The sequence below is a fragment of the Ptychodera flava genome, chromosome 14, assembly GCF_041260155.1.
Source record: "Ptychodera flava strain L36383 chromosome 14, AS_Pfla_20210202, whole genome shotgun sequence".
Taxonomy (NCBI): Eukaryota; Metazoa; Hemichordata; class Enteropneusta; family Ptychoderidae; genus Ptychodera; species Ptychodera flava.
This window is the reverse complement of record NC_091941.1, coordinates 10410229-10428469: the sequence shown is the minus strand read 5'-3', so window position 1 is coordinate 10428469 and position 18241 is coordinate 10410229. Positions and strand designations below refer to the sequence as shown.

Genomic DNA, 18241 nt, shown 5'->3' with positions numbered 1-18241 from the left:
TTATTTGTTTGTGAAGCTTGTCGATAATGTGTATGTATTTAAAAGACTCAACGTTTTTCGTTGGTGATTTTCTTTTCGGGAAATGTCAAATGGACAATCAAAGGTTTGGCCATAATATCATCTTCTGTAAAAGTGACCCCCCCCCCCCTCCAAAGATAGGTTTATAAAATGTAAACCCCCCCGACAGTTTTCTAAAACGTGACCTTCCCTCAATTCTCCCGGCCCACCTCCCCATGTAATTACTGAAGGTTCCCTAATGTAGCATTACAAGATATTATGTATGCATCGACATGCTATTCTCATACCGTCAAAAACATTCATTCGAAATATATGTCATTCGGTCGTATGCAACTTTAAAAAATGCGTTGATGGTTGATGCATCCACAGGAATGATTTTACTGCTGTTACTGCCAAGAATTAACCATCTGTATATTTTTGAAGGCAGTTACCTAGAGACTGTAAATGCACATATCCGCGACCGTGCTCATCTTCTGTGGCGAGTAAGTATAGTTAAATAATCCAGCATTTTTTATCTCGCTTGAATTGCCAAGACGTCGGGGCTTGTGCACAACAAATGGATACAGTTTGGCTCTGAGTTGCGCATCGCGCACTTGATAGCGCCCTCTCGCGCTTGTTCCGCAAAAACTCCGAGGTCAGAAAAGAGAATGATACGTAACTGCTCTCATGCATGCGACGACAAGACCAACGAAAGAATGACGGAACTAAGATACGTTGCACTGAAGTTATGTACTTTCCAAAGTGGAAACACTGCCTTGGTGGACCTTATCGTCCTCTTTCACCACCGCAATTTTAACGTTCTCTGATTCAGCTGCAAGAGCAGATGCAGTCTCAACCGGCTCATCTTCGTCACTGTCATCTCCATCTTCGGCATCCTCCGCTGTTGAATCCATCTTTGCTTCCGTTTTTTCTTCCGGCTCTCCAACTTCTTGATCTTTGAGAGTTTTGTCATCTGGGTTGTTACTCACTTTATTTTCATAAGACGCAGCGGGGTCACCGTCCGTCTCAGTTTGTCCAGATACGTTTTCGGATTCGCCGCCTTCTTTCTCGGAATCCGCCATGTGCATCATCGATCCCTGAGTCGTTTTCTCCCCGTCTGTACTTGGTTCTTCGGCAGGCTTTTGCTCTGCCTGGCTTTTGCTCATTTTGATTTCTTGACGATCTTCGGGGTCAACGTCCGTCTTAGTTTGTTCAGGTAAGTTTTCAGATTCGTCGCCTTTTGTCTCGGCATCTTCCATGATCATCGTCTTTTCCTGAGTCGTCTTCTGTCCACCTGTACTTGGTTCTTCGGCAGGCTTTTGCTCTGGTTGATTTTCAAGATTAGCAGTCTGTTCAACACTTTTCTTCCCCTCGGCTTCGATGTCAGACATTAAATTCGAGTTTGCATCCTCCTTCGTTTCCACTTTAGACTTCGTTTCAGGGTCGTTGTGTGTTGTATCTAGGCCACTGCAAAGTTCAACTTCTGTCTCGCCCCTCGTCACGTAAACATTTCCTTCGTAGGTGCTGCTGTTTACCGTCTTCTCGTCTTTTAAAAGTCCATCTTTCGATCCTTCCCCAAATGCTTGCTCGCAGTCGTTCGGTTCGTAAGCTTTGTTAGGGTATGCTGATGTATTCTGATCGGCGTTTTCCTTGTCCTGCGGTTTGGATCCATACACTGCTCGCCAAGAACGCAATAAATCAAAGAATCCTTGGTTCCTCCTATAAGGAAACGGATGTGAAATGATTTCAATGAATGCATACCGTTAACAAAATGCAAACTTGAAATGATACGGTAGAGAGAGGAACACAATATTTCAACTTAGAAGACAACTGCATGTGATCCGGCTCGCTGAGCCGAGCTTCGCTCGGCTCACCTTCTGAGGGCGGTATTATGGTCAGAGGTGAAGCAGGCGAGGGGCTGTGAGAGAGTCTACTCCCACCCCTACAAGATGTGACCTCCCCATGCATATGGGTACGATTCTGAGCATGCGTATTAATTTTCAGCTTTGAGAGAAAGATGTGCAAAGTCAGTCCAAGCATAGACCCCAAAAAACTATTGAGTCTATGGTCTAAGCAACTGTTAATCATACGTTGTGTATTTTGTCTGTCAAAAAAGTACTAGTAAACACTGAAATATAAAAACCAAATGACAAAGTTCGTGTGACTGTTAATTTTCTGTTTTAAGGCAGTGCGCGCCTCGAAAGTGAAAGACTTGAACTTAGCTCAGACTTTTCTCAATGAAACAATTCTCTCCATTCTCAACCATTCTTACCAAATCGAGAATAAAAAAATCAGGGGTCACCATGCAAAGTTTGATACTACAGAAACACATATTACCTAACATTTATGGATATTTGAAACTCCAAATGACCTGTGTCAGCGCTATGGGGAAAAATAAAATTTTAGATTTTCGAAAAATTAAGACGGTGAAAGTTTTCCTTAAGCCAACAGCTTCAAAATGAGCCGCTACGAATGGAAAGCAGGAAAAAATTGCAAAATTTTGAGAGTCCGAATATCTATCCCGAGGTGCATTCTACCTTACAAACAAACTACCTCTACCCATCATGCTTTATTCCTACCCATCATGCTTTATTCGAAAGAACAGTCGGAAAACGATTTCATGCTGAACACTGTACACAATGAAAATGAACTCACTAAGAATTATATTGCACAAACTTTTAAAGAAATGCAGCCTTTCCTGTAAATAAGAAATCTAGAACATGTGAAAGCTGAAAATAAAGACATTTAAAGGGTTCACCTTTTTGTGATATCAAGGTAACATGGAATACTAGGTACAAAACTAGGTACACTCTGGGTACAAAATAACAAGTGTACGACAACGAACGAATGTTCGTATTAGATAAACAAAGGTAGTGAATTTTGCCAAAATTTAACATTGAAAATGACCGTTGAATTTAAAGCAAGTCAATAGAAAAATAGATATCCGATTTAGATATTGAAAATTAAAACAGTGAAAGCCTCATTTCCTTGACAATCTTCAAAATGATCCCAACAAGCAGATATTTAAAAGCGCCTTGAACTGTCCTCGAGGATTATTCTACTGTAACGTAACCTGGTTAGTCTTTTAAAAGGAAACAAAAAGACTGTCATCATTTACACAAGGTCAAAAGGTTTGTTAACAAGAGCCAGGGATTTAGAAGTATGCCTTTGAATCACAGTGCATTCTTCTTGCAGAAAATGGATTTTCCTAATAACATCTATTCGTGAAAGGCGCCCTCACTTCTGTACCAGTCAACGGTTGTGAAGAGAAGAATGAGGTTATTCTATGATATGCGTATGGACTACAATCATGTGAATTTCTACGATTGTAGGACATTCATGATCTGGATATTGGTAGCTTAACTTGAGGTACAGTCACCATGATACGCATCTAAGTCCAACCAAGTTCGTGAAAGTATGGTGGATCAGTCGTGTACAAGTGACAAGTAATTTTCTGAAACTCACCTCTTCATGCAGACGATTATCACAATTACAATGATGATAATAAGAAAAACGATTGATAAAACCACGATGACGATGAGTAATATATTTAAACCTGTAAAATTGAGGAGAATTATAAACTGGATTCAGTATCCTCATGTCAAATTCAAAAGGATTGATCCTGAAGAACACATAAAGTTAAACATGGCATTATGGAAGAGCTTCAAAACCAGTTTTGATACGTAGCTTCAAACAGTTCGTTCATTTTTTCAATGAGCTGACATCATTATACAATACCCATAAAACTTTCAGCATAAGTAAATTTAAGTGTGACCGATGCACGTCTGAAGTTCAACTAAATTCAGTGCGTTCGGTGTGATATGTTGCCTAATTACAAAAATCCATGAAAATATGTAAATAAGGGTATACTCAGTATGCAGTGCCAACCAATTGAGAATAATATTGATATGTAGTCATTAAGATAATTTCGAAAAACTTCAAGTACCAAGTAAATCTTGAGTTATTCTACGTTAGCCACACTGTTTGCACCCGATGATTTTTTTTTTTTTGGCCTTTCAATTACGCTTCGAAGCGGCATTCGGTGCAATTGCCACACGCTCCGCATACCCCGCATGAATGCTTGCATGCATGCATGCATACATGGATTGAGGAATATTGAAAATATACAATGAAATTCCTACCGTCATCAGGTTTATTTGTCGTTGCTTCTTCCGATGTCATACCGGTAGATGTTCGAACTGTAGATGTTGTTACCATCGGCGATGTCTCCGGTGACGATTCTTTTGGTGCAGTCTGTGTCGATGACACCGTGTGATGAGAGGTTGATGTTTCGCGGTGGGTTGGCGTTGAGTCTTGCTCAGTAGGTGTCGTCTGGCGTCCAGTGGACTCCGTGGTGACATGAGATGAGGTGGTTTGGCTTGCGATAGATGTTTTTATCGAGCTAGAGGTTTGGCGGGAGGTTGGAGCTTTGGAGCTGGTGGGTGGACCTGGTTGGAGGTTCAGATTGTATTTATTACTGATGATATAATTATAAGACATTTGTCATTTCCGACTCTCAAGCACTATAGGAAAAAATTGCGAGACTGGAGAAAGTGACGCTTTCTCGCAATCGGTGAGAATCTCTTATTACTCTCACTACTCTCAGTGAGACTTTTTAAATTCTCCTTAGTGAACAGTGAGAAATGCACTCCTTGTATGATGACAGATTCTCACCGGTGATTCTGGAAATTCTCACCAAGCACGGTGAAAATGGTTATTTTCACGGTGAGAATGTATCATACTTATCATTCACTGATGAGATTAAACCAGTCTCACCGTGGAATTGGTGAGAATCAGCTAGAGTTGTAGTTCACTGGTGAGAATCAATCTGGTTAATGCTCACCAGTGAATAATGAGTCTAGCAGATTCTCACCAATGAACGGTTAGTCTGGTCGATTCTCACAGTAAAATAACCATTCTGGCCAGGCTTGGTGATAATTTCCAGTCTTACTGGTGAGAATCTGTTACCATCCTTGATTCTCACCAAGGAGTGCATTTCTCACTGCTCACCAGTGAGAGTTCAAAATGTCTCACTGACAGCCAGTAGGGAGAATAACAACAGATTCTCACCAATTGCGAGAAAGCGTCGCTTTCTCGCTCCAGTCTGGCAATTTTTACCTATAGTGAAGGTAGTTTCTGAATACTTTGGACTCGGCGCATTTACTGCCATGACATGCATAAGTATATATAGACGCTCTTAGCAACGTATGCGCCACAACTTAACTGTCTTTTTTGTGTGTAAGACAAGCCATGAATTCAGCGATCTAATCAATCCCTAGGCCTCCCATTGTCATCACATTTATCTCAAAAGTAACCACGTTATGTTGTGATGCACGTACCTTCAGTTGTCGCGAAACACTCTGGCGGCGGATTGTCACTGAAGCATGGAGCCGGCGGCATATCAGGTAAACCCCGACAATCGCATTGCAAACGTATCCTATCTAATGAGGAGGTATTCAAACGTCGAGTTGGCGAATCAAAACAATAACTTTCAGCAGACGCCATATTAGCGGATACCTGGGGAGTTAAACATCAGAAAAAAAGAAAAAATGAACGTGGACAAATGAAAATTAGGTGATTCTCCTTAACCTGATGAATGTATACACTAGTGTATCAAGCATAGTTCTCTGAAATGTTGCATATAGAAGTGGCACAGAGAGAGGCGGCCAGTTTGCTGACTGGGGAGGGTCCATCCAAAAATGTTCTAACTCTGCAGTACAAGTGGCAGTGGGTGTCATGTCTACAGGAATGTACAGTCTTGTGGTTACAGCTGTACGAACACAACATTGTACTAATATAGGTTAAAACGATATGTTCGTGATATGAATTGTACGGTATCTAATTACTGATCAAGGCCTATTTCATGTAAGCGGTTGTTTGTATTCGTTTAGGCTGCGTTCACAAAAAATGATTGGGGGGGGGGCTGGAGGAATTCAGGGGGAATTCGAAAATTTTTAGGGAAGTAGAGGGGGACTTGAAAATTTTGCTCTTCCTGTAGAGGGACTTAAAAATTTGTTGGTTCCCTCTTATGTTTTACATTTTCCAATTCAAAGTTTTTGTAGGTAATTCAATGAAAATGAATACCATTTTTATGTCATCCTATTGTTGTAATGTTAGTAATCTGAACCATTTGTCACATTTCATGACTTTTATCTCATAAAAACCAAACGAGCCTAGTTGATGATTGATGTTGATGATTTTTGCAATATTTCTGTGTAATGTATCAACTACAATTTCTTGCTGTCTCCCTACAGCATAATCAAACACACAACATTCGTTTGTCGACAAAGCTTGTATATATAAATATGTACATGTACATAGGTGTGATAATTTAATCAGTGACAGTCAGTTGTCGGTGATACAATGCATGGTATACATACACGGGCTGTGTGATAGCAAGCTGAATACTGGACAGTTCAACATGCTGTAGGGAGTAGAACAAGAACGTAGTTGTACAAACTGAACAAAAATGTTGTCAAATTGTCAAAGTTAATAGAGCTACTGCCTTCTAGATACTACCCTGCTACTGCAGTGTCACTGTCACTGCATACCTGAACAGTGACAGAGACAGCTCTGACTCTGATGTACGTGGTAGTTGAAGAAGAGTTTGTGTCAAATTACGCTCATGACTGTGAAACATACTTGTACACAAGATTAGGCCAGAGAGCAACACATGGAAGACCAGGATATTTCTGGCATATGAGAATAATATTAAAGAAAAAAGATAGGGTCACCACGTTCAATTTTCTAAATATTCATATTCACGTCATAAAATAATACAAAAGTAACATTTTGAACAGTAAAGACTAAATGAAAAATATGTGACTAGATGTGATTACTTATTTTTTAACCAATTTGCCATTATTACACCCAAAATTTCAGAGATTAAAACATTTGTTTAATAGAATATTTTAACATTCCAATATTGTCAATTTTCAGTAGCATCTAATTCATATGTGTCTTGTACTTTTTAAACAAATTTTTGGTAGGTCACTGTACTCAGTTTTTAACAATATGGCAATTAGCCAGAATTCACATACTTTCTCATGATCATCATTTTGTGTGCTCTTTCCGGGCTGGAGCAATTGACCTGGCCAGATTTAGATTATCTCAAGTTGGCTTAGACTGATACTGTAAATCCAAAAGTTCACTGATGCATTTAAAAATGATAATCAATTTTAAAACTGCCTTAGAAATATGACTTTACAAAGTACTAATAACTTCACTTTTGTTCGTCTTGCAAAAAATAGAGTTACTATAGAATCTGGAAAGCATTTTATTTACAATTATGCATTGATTGCTAATTATGTCTGAAATCAAAGTTCTGTCATTGAATGTAAGAGGTCTTAGTAGTTTCAAGAAACGTAAACAGGTGTTCAAATGGCTGAAAGATAGTAAAGCCAATATTATTATGTTGCAAGAAACTCACAGTACAATTGATTCCGTAAAATATTGGACAAGTCAACTTAATGGTCATATGGAATTTTCCCATGGTACAAACCTCAGTAGAGGTGTGGTGACTATTTTTAGAAATATCGATTTGAGATCAGAAATACCATCACTGACCCACAAGGAAGATTTGTTATTATAGATACTTACTTAGCAGAGAAACATTTTATTTTAGTCAATTCATATGCACCTAATAATCAGGGCAGTCATGTCAGATTTTTAAATGACTTGCTTTCTAAACTAAAGAATATTGTCTCGGACCCATTTGCTTATATTATTTGGGGAGGCGACCACAACGTTGCTTTAAACACGGTGTTAGACCGATATGGTGGAAACCCAGACCCCTTGAAGTATTCAATTAAGAGTTTTAATGAAATAATGGAGACTTTTGACTTAATTGATGTATGGAGGGTTTTGAACCCAAACAAGAAATCCTTCACATGGAAACGTTCAACCCAAATGTAGTTATGAGTACGTAGAATTGATTATTTTCTGACAACTGATAATTTACAGTCTGATATCACAGACGCAACAATTGTGCCATGTGTTGCTCTAACCACTCTGCCATTGTGTTATCCATGAGGTGGGAGCAGACTAAAAGGGGACCATCATACTGGAAATTTAATAACAGTGTATTGAGGGATCCTAACTATGTAGATTTGATGGAAGAGAATCTTATTCAGTGGACAGGTAACCCTGAAATTACTGATCCTGCTGTAGAGTGGGACTGGGTAAAGTTTAAAATTAAGAAGTGTACAATTAACTATAGCAAAAGAAAGGCCAAAGAGAGAAGACTTAAGATCTTAAAACTTGAACAGAGAATTAGAGAAATTGAAAATTGGTTAGAAGCGGACCCCGAGAACGAACTAATTTCCCGGGAATACAACTTAGTCAAAGAAGATTTACAGACTGAAATGGACTATATTACAGAGGGTTGTATTGTTAGATCTAGGTGTAATTGGTATGAACTTGGGGAAAAGAACAACAAGTATTTCTTAGGTTTGGAAAAGGCAAACTACAGAAAGCTGCTTATTAATAAATTACTCTCCATGAAGGAAAATTTAATTCTTGTTAATCCTATGGAGATAAATCAAGAAATTAAAGAGTTCTATCAGGACCTGTACTCTTCAAAAATACCGTCTGTCAATGTGAATAACGGTACTGATCAGAATTTATTTTATAATAACTGTAATATTCCAAAGCTGTCCCAGGAGGATTCAGATTTCTGTGAGGGGTTAATTACCTTAGAGGAAGCCACATTTGCAATGAGAGATTTACCAAATAACAAAACACCTGGTAATGATGGGATAACAGCAGAGTTTTACAAACAGTTTTGGCATATTCTGGGTACAAAATTGGTTGCAGCTCTAAATAACGGTTTTGAAAAGGGGCAGATGTCACCCTCACAAAGACAGGGTGTAATTACTCTTTTAGAAAAAAAGGGAAGGATCGCAGATATATCAAAAAGCGGAGACCTGTGTCATTGTTTAATATGGACTACAAGATTTGTACAAAGTGTTTGTCAAAGCGTTTAGAAAAAGTACTTCCAAAATTATTCATGACACTCAGTCAGCATTTGTTAGCAATAGATATATAGGGGATGTTATACGTTTAATTGAAAGTATTATGTCTTATACACATGAAATAAATTTACCAGGTATACTTTTGACAATCGATTTGGAACAAGGCTTTTGATAGTTTGGAGTGGGATTTCCTATTAAAAGCACTTCAGGCATTTAATTTTGGACATTCGTTCATTCATTGGGTGAAGTCTTTATATACGTAACATTGAAAGTTGTGTTATGGACAAAGGTACGACTACAGGGTACTTTCCATTGAGTAGGGGTGTGAGACAAGGTGATAGCATATCCCCAGCACTGTTTATACTTAGTTTAGAATTTTTTTGATAGAGTTACGTAGTCAAGAAGGTATTAAAGGTATTCAAATTTGTGGTAAGGAAATTAAGAATGCCTCCTTTGCTGATGACCTAACATGTTTTTTAAAGGATGTGAGATCAGCGAAAAATCTGTTTACACTCTTAAATGCATTTCAAAGTTTTTCGGGTTTGAAAATTAATTATGATAAGTCAGAAGCACTGTGGCTTGGAAAAATGAAAAAGTGTAAGAAAAAGCCACTTAAAGTCAAATGGCCTAGAGAACCAATCAAGATTGTGGGTATTTATATCTCATATGACAAAGAAGCTGCTTCCAATATGAATATTGCAGGACCAATCGAGAAATTAAAAACTTCGCTCAATTTTTGGAAAAGCAGAGATCTTACACTGCTGGGAAAGATACAAATCATTAATTAATGGGGCTGTCTAAAGTTCAGTATGTAATGTCAATAACAGATATTCCCAATGTAAAACTTAAGGAAATTAATGGTATGTTGTACAAATTTCTGTGGCGTGGCCCAGACAAAATAGCGAGACACACTGTTATAGGTAAAAAGGCAAATGGGGGACTGGAAATGCCAGATATTTATGCTAAATATAAAGCAGCGAGAGTCAATTGGATAAAGAGATATTGTGATGATTCTTTAAAGCATCCATGGAAATTGTTTTTGAAGAGAATTTTATATCCAATAGGAGGTATAGATTTATTGTTGAAATGTAATTTTAATATTGATTTACTTAATATAGAGGTAACAGGTTTTTTCCATAGCATGTTAAAGACTTGGTCAGAGTTGCAAACAGAACAGCCCTCTTTAGACCAAGTCTCTCCACAGAGAAAAATTATGTGGAATAACAAAGATATTTTAATTGCAGGTAAATCAGTGTTTTATCGGGATTTCGCAAATATTGGCATTTATTATCTTGACCAACTCTACACAGAGAATGGCCATAAAATCAGTTGGGAAAATATTCGAAATAAGGGAGTTCCGCAGTCTTCAATTCTGAGGTGGTTTGGGTTAATGAAGGCCATACCTAATAGAATGGGCCAAAATGTAGATTTCCATGAACCCGAAGGGGAAGCCAGAGTACAGTTGGGGAATGATTTGGTAGCTTTAAGTAAATGTACGACAAAAATGATCACTGAAAAAATCATTGAGAATATTTTTATAGGCCTCGAGCAGAACATTATTTTTCTCACATATTTGATTTGCATTTTAACTCCTGGGGTGAATTTTATCAGTTGCCACAGAAAATTACTATTGATACAAAACTTCGTGAGTTTCAATTTAAGATTCTTCACAATATTTTAATGACAAATGTTAAACTGTATAAAATGAAACCCCCAAGAGTTGAAAGCTTTTTATGCACATGTTGCAAGCAGGAAGAGGAAACTTTGATGCATTTGTTATGTGAATGTGAATATGTTATGTTATTTTGGGATAATTTTTTTCTCCTTTGGGGTTGTAAACTAGGGTTGCAGAGTAAACTAAAAGGTTGGCAAATTGTTCTTGGAGATCCAAGTCTCTCATGTCTTGTAAACTTTCTTATTCTTCTTGGTAAAAGGTTTATATACATTAGTCGTTGTAAAAAGGTGAAGATAGAATTTATAGCTTATAAACAATATGTACAGTCAATACAAAAAATCGAATATAATATTGCAAACAGAAGAACAAATTATACTTTCATATAAAGAAATGGGCTGGATACTTAAAACTTGTTACTTAGGACCAAACATTCAATGCAAACAATTAACAATGTATGGTATTTATTTATTTTTCTTGATTGTACAGCTTTCCAGATATTTCCAGATTTAATCAAACATAACTTTGTAAAAGCATTACTGTAACTCAATAAAAAACTAATAATAAAAAAAGTACTAATAACAGGTAATGTTGAACATCTGCGAGCGGAATGGAGCATATTTATTTTGTCTGCGCGCACATCCTATACAAATATGCGTGCCCCTGATAGTTAGGGGGACTTGAAAAATTTTTGATCATATATAGAGGGGGACATTTGAAATTTTTTAAGGGTATTAAGGGGGGGGGTCTGCAAAAAATAAGATTTTAATCGCGATTCCTTCAGCCCCCCCCCCCCCTCGATCGTTATTTGTAAACGCAGCCTTAGCGGTCTTTGACTTTGACAAACCACTGTCAATCAGCAAACGCTGCAAAGACTGCCATGAAGAACAAGGGTGAATGCTACCATATCAAGTCACCGTCATTGCCATGTACTCACTTGTGGTTCGAAATACTGTTCAACTGATACAAATAATTGCATGAGGCACAGAGAAATCGCCCATTCAATAACATTCAAACATATTTTGTGTGTCAAGAGGTAACTGACAATCGTGAGCAGTATCGATCGACAGTACCCGACGGTGTCACGATGTCCGATGTTCAAGTCGCGCTTCCTGGTGCGATGCTTCAAAGTTCAACATGTGCTCATCTTGATCATGTCATGTTTGAAAAAAAAGGAATGGCAGGAAAATGACCTGAATATCTTGAAAGTCTACGAAGATAAAGGTGTATCAAAATTTTCTCACCGTAAAATGCAAAGAAAATGTTTTACTCTGTACCTGTTCCACTATCACCCAAGCAATCTTTAATATACATATCGTTTTCGTTTTATCATAGATAGAACCATTTGGTCTATGGTTTATTTCTGTTTCACAGTCCGTGTCATTCGATCGAATAAACTTACAAGCAAATGCCATTTTAATTTTCACTACTTTACAGTAGTTTTGTTTCCATTGTGTTGAAGTTAGTATGAAGGTCACAGACCACTCACGCACTCTTCCAAACCATGCATACGATGACGTGAAGAAGTGTGCGTAGTAATTCGTTATGTGATAGTTCAACCATGGCGGAAAATTCAAATCGCATGGACGCCCAGATAAACATTGAACGTTGTCATAAAGAGCAAGAGGGCTGTTTTACATATCCATGAAGCCATCTATGGTCACAATTTGGGTCGCCTATTGATTTGACTGGAGATTTTTGCCATCGAAAAATTTTTAGACAATGGCCGACTTTGTCCCTTCAAAAGCATGGTTCTCTGAAATGTTAAATGTTATATATATATATATATATATATATATATATATATATATATATATATATATATATATATATATATATATATATATATATATATATATATATATATAAGTGGCAAAGAGAAACAAATAGCCGACCAGCTTGCTGACTTGGGAGGGTCACGGGGGGATACCACTTTCCTGAGTGAGAAAACTTTTAAATTTAACATTTTTGGAGCAATTTTATAAATTCTTATACTCTGAAAACTAGGAAAGGCAAATTTGTTTGCATGTGATGACGAAAATCGCCATAGAAATGAACGCCATGGCGATAAACTGAATACCAGACTTTCCAAAAGTGGTGAAGGAGTGGAAATAGAGGAGACTGCAAATAAAACATCAAAGAGTACTTTACTAGTCAACAGACCCTGGAAAACTCATTTTCCCCCAAAGTTTATGTTAGTCTGACTTCACTGTAGAGGAATGTGTTTTGGGGTTACTTTTTGTTCTAACAATAGTCCACTATGATTCTTCCAATCAGCAGCACTTTTTCAAATCCCCTTTCAGTACCACAGTATCTTCAAGCCCCCAATGTAGCCTCATGTTTTTCAAGCCCCATCTCCCGCCCCAGAGGTGTTTGTGAACGGAAAGGACCAAAGCGATAATTGTTGTTTTGTCACCGTCACCACCACCATCATCATTGTCGCTGTCATCATCATTCATCGTCATCATCATTTATCATTAATCATCATCATCATCAACACCACCGCCGCCACCACAACCACCACCACCACCACCACCACCATCATCATCATCATCATCATCATCTTCGTCATGATAATGATGATGATGATGTTGATGATGATGCTTATCATCATCATCATCATCGTCGTCGTCGTCGTCGTCGTCTTCGTCGTCGTCTTCGTCATTATCGTCATCATCGCCATCTTCCTCCGATAGCGTCTTACGTAATCCCATGCATTTGTAGTCTTCGTCGCGGTCGCATCACCATAGTCGACGTTTCTGTCAGAGCTCTCCCTCACCTAAAGGTCACATTCCCTATCTGTGTCAACCCATTGTGACCGTACTCTTACCCCCTACTCTGGTCTCTGCATCTCAATTTCTCTAGTGCTCTCTACAAATTCATCTCTCTTTAAACGTCAAACATATATCCGTCTGTTCTTTTTCATTCGGAGCGCCCCGCGTCTTTTTTTGTCTCCTGATGTAAAGGAACGAGACTTTTTTATAGGACGATACAAAGTTGGCAAAGAACGTTTGTTGGGTAAATCGACAAGATATGCAAATAAATTGAGCATAACACTTTCTCAAATTAAAAAAACAAATAAAAAATACATTTGAAAACAAAGTTAGAAACTACTGAGAAAATCGCATCGCGATGGATCCCATGGATCATATATGTGTGTCAGAGAGGGATTCATCTCTTTGAAAAATCGGAAAACGTTCTTTTGGCAGCTTCATTGCGATTAGATTTTCTCAGTACCTCTAACTTTGTTTTCAAATGAATTCTTTATTTGCTTTTGTATTTCGCATAAGCTTGGATGAAGTCGTGTTTTGATAACCTTTCTGAGGTCCACCGTCTTCAGAAAGAGACATTTGAGTTATAAAGGCATATTTGCAAGACTAACGATGTTTTGAAATATAAGAATAATGGTAACAATAGTAACACTAAAATATGAAAGAGAAGAAATGTTTAATAATATCTTATTCAGAGGACAGATCACAGTCCCTCCACAGTTGAGGAATCTCTGTTCTTCCACAGTTGAGGGACTGTGATTAGTTTTGCCAGTGACGAGGATCAATCATGCATTCTGTTCATTTATTTCATTCAGTTACGAAGTCTTATTTCATTTGGAATCAACTTTGACGCTTCACATTACAGGGGTTGATTTTTACGGCATGTTAACCAACTGAGATATGACCAGTGATTAATATAAGATCGTGACTCATACAGCTGACATAGGTCGCAGTCAATATTTTACCCTGTCATAATTATTGCTAGGTCAAATTACTGTCCTATTTGCACTTAACGATTTATCATGTCATTGTTTACAATCTTGGAGTTTGATCTCTTTGTCTTTCATGGGGTTACATCGCCCGATTTATCGTTGTAGAAATCAACCGCTTTTGTAATATCCTAATTTTCACATTACACTACAACCATATTTAGATCAAACAATATCAACTTTGATAACGCCATAAATTTACATGCTAAGCGTTACACATATGAATGGTAAATTGGAGTCAGTCCTAGTTGAGAGTCCTGTCGCTGTAACCTTAGCTTGAGTGTTATTTAGTATTATTGTTTCGGTCTGTACAATGCAGTCCCTGTTCTAGCCTAGAATCCTACCGAACTGTGTAAAACTTCGAAATGTCCAATGTTATCGTTGAAAGCGGGATTTTTAGTCTCGACAGAAATCTATTCGATATTGTACACAATTCCTTGTGTTAGCAAGGCAATACTTTGTCTTTCAACACACTGAAGGGTTATATTACAGTAAGAATGAAAACGTCTGTAAGTTGTGTCATTCTATCTTCCCTTTGGTATCGTCTCTAAGGGGACTTTCAGTTACAATGAAGGAGTGGGCCGGCGGAATTTGGTAAAGGATATTTGTTTAACAAAACCGCCCCTGGGGTAAGGTAACATTTATTTTTTTGTCAATTTTATGAGTGCGAATTCTCAAGTTGTTGTTTACGGTATTAGGAAACTTCTCGAGGGAATTGCTATAAACGCCCAACTGCACATAAATTATTGTAACGCACCTCATCCGCAGTCTGTATTCTAATTCGCCAATTGATAGTCACGTGGGATGCGTTCTTTTTGTGCTGATCCACGTAAACGACGTCATCAGGCATCATTTGTTTGAACTGTTGCCTGCCAGGCATCAGTTCCGAAAAATGATGCCCGCTGACGTTACAAACGACATTGACGCGAACGCGGACCGGAATGTAAACAAAGATGTCGTCTGCGGCCGATCGAATCGATAGTCGAGAAATTTCTTGGGTTATCCTACTTTCTGAAGAAGAATTGAATGCTTTGGTTTCCAACAAGGACTCGATACGGACAAAAACTATATCAACGGTGTATTGAACGTTTTGCAGATCCTTTTGGGAAAAACTTTTTCTCACTGAACCACTCCAACATATTACATCGTAGGCGTACATGCGACCAGTTTTGTGCATAGTATGTTCTTATGCATTGCTACGGAGGAGATGTGTTACAAAACACATATTGACTGGCCATGAGGGCAACATCATACGTCTTTAACCCCTCGGGCCTGTGAGTCACCCCCAAAACAGACTGTTTCCCTCGGCCTACGGCCTCGGGAAACAGTCTGTTTTTAGGGTGACTCACAGTCCCTCGGGTTACAGACGTATGCTGTTGCCCTCATGGCCAGTCAATATGTGTATATTGTAACATCATTACTTTACTGTGTTCATATCATGAATGATGCACCGATAACAGCGAAACGCATGCTCTTGTGCGATAAAAACCACTTTGATGTAACAGATACTTTCGTTGCAGAGTGTGCAAAACTTGGCTATTATAGAAATACGACATCCGCCTTTCACACACATACACACACACACACACACACACACACACACACACACACACACACACACAAACTGTTCATCATATAATGATTGTCCAGTAATCGGTCTGACTATATGTTTATTACATGCCTCGTATATCGAACGTCGCGCGCTCCATAGGATTCAATGGTAACTCGTCTATGACGCCAGGGGCCACATAGTCATCATAGGACAGAAAGTGAACCGGAACTATTTTCAACTTGACAACTTTTATACGTAAAAATGTCGAAATTTCATCATGTTTGCACAGGAAATCCGGTTTTGGAAAATTTTGCAGAAAAACAATTGATAAACCGCATAACAGTAGTTTAAATATATCATTGCGCCATTCGATTATGAAAATCGTTCCATTGTTAACAGATTTTCGTCTAAGATGGAAATAAAGCATCGGATTATCATTTGCCAATAAATCTAAATATTTTGAGTGAAAACTGTGTAAGAGAGGCATGTAATAAAAACATTATATCCCAAACATGGGAATATGTACCCTCGGGGCAGGAGACCATTTGCCCGACGTATAGGAGGGCAAATGGTCACACGCCCTCGGGCACATAGTCCCATGTTTGGGCTATAATGTATAAAATCATCATCCCCTTTTTACACTGAGAGCTCCTTTACTATACGGTATAAATTCAGTACTTTAACCATTGCGAGCCTATAAATCATTTAGGGTATCACAAGGCATAAATAGTTTCGTATCTTAACAATAGTTCACGAACAAACGGATAGTTCATCTGTGATCACATTTGTGTTATGCTTTTTATTCTAGACATACGCCATATTCTTAGTCGTCATTGCTTTATAAACGGTAATCCAATGTGATCTCGAATAGAAACTATGTGTAGAAGCTCCAAGTCTAATGTCAGTGGTCATCAAAATGCATGATATATTTAGCCTGACCTTTTCCCCCACTTACAGTATACTGTAGGCTGTATTTGCACATAGTTGGCCGAAGATAAGATCGTATCGGCATCGTGTTTATAGGGCGTCTACATGGGTTCGTGGGAGAAGCCATGTAGAACTACGACATGGGTTGAAAAATTTCGACGGGATTGCTGCAACCGTGAGGAACCAGTTTCTACGGTGTAAATAAGTTCGATAGCCAAAAAAACTCATTTTGAAAATATTCCGCTGCTACTGTTTGAAGTTGAAGTATCTCGTCATCGTGACTTTTGATTATACAACATTCCTTGAATCCCTGGTATAAAAAAACCACCATGACTGTATCGCCTTGTCCTCATTCATTCGAAAAATTACAAGCATAGAAATCGACGATGATCAAAATGAAATCTTTCTCATATGAAAGCGAACCCGTGAATATTGTTCAGGGGAGAAAACAGTTAACATATGAAAGAGAGATGGTTTGGGTGATGATGTTTGTGGTTATTCATCTTTTGAGATCTAGGACAATGCTGTTGCCATAGATTTAACACATCTTACAGAGTCGCATGTTGCTGCCTTGACTCGGCCTCCCAGTAACTTGCATTGTGTTTGATTCTCCAACAAGTTCCGTCTCCTACAGAACACTTCTGCGGGTCACTTGTGCAGATAATGCCGTTTACCACGACGAGGGCAAACTGTCAAAGGGAGTTCACAGCGGAAAGAAAGCTAAACTTACCTTAGAGTTTGCCAATGTTTGTACCAAGCCACATATCAACGAAAGTGTCAGAACACCCATGTTTACGTAGTGGTTGTCAGGGAAACTCGGAAATTCAGCTTTCAGTTCATTCAGATTGCAACACTGTTCACAGAGTTCATATCTTTCCCCGCTGTTGTAATTCTGTTCTAGCTATTATTGCCGTGTTTTAGTTCCTGCTGGCCGATCGAGTTGTTTGATTTGTGACATTCGGAGGCGTGTCTTCGAATTGTACTGGTAGTATTATAGCGCAGACGTGTAGCTATGCTAGATTTTAACTTGATATCTGCTTGGTTGACACTTTAAGACAGTCGTTAAACAAAGATACTCGAATTATTCTCTATCACACCATAGTTCGTTCCCAAAAATAGATGAGACCGGCAAAGGGTATTCTTAACCTGCTGAATCGGTCGTGTTTGCGTTCCTTCATAGATAGTTGTAGGAATGTCTCTCAAAAGCCCTTGACAGCCTTGACAAATCTGAGATACGGGTTACAGCTATATCTACATAATATGGTATCGTGACATGGCGCCTTGAATGAGTGCCTTCTTGGCCTGCAGTTTAATGCCATAAAGTATAGAGTAGCTTTCAGAGAAAAACTCCCAGTGGAGAT

General features: G+C 38.4%; 1 protein-coding gene across 1 annotated transcript; it reads right to left on the bottom strand.

The window, feature by feature from the left end:
• Positions 1-372: 372 nt before the first annotated feature.
• LOC139149287 (immunoglobulin A1 protease autotransporter-like) lies at positions 373-17789 on the bottom strand. Its single transcript, XM_070720942.1, has 5 exons — positions 17611-17789; positions 5337-5514; positions 4140-4445; positions 3463-3553; positions 373-1716 (listed from the first exon to the last, which is right to left on the bottom strand). Exons 1-5 carry the CDS (start codon positions 17668-17670, stop codon positions 744-746), a joined length of 1608 nt encoding a protein of 535 aa, XP_070577043.1. The 5' UTR covers positions 17671-17789; the 3' UTR covers positions 373-743.
• Positions 17790-18241: the final 452 nt, after the last annotated feature.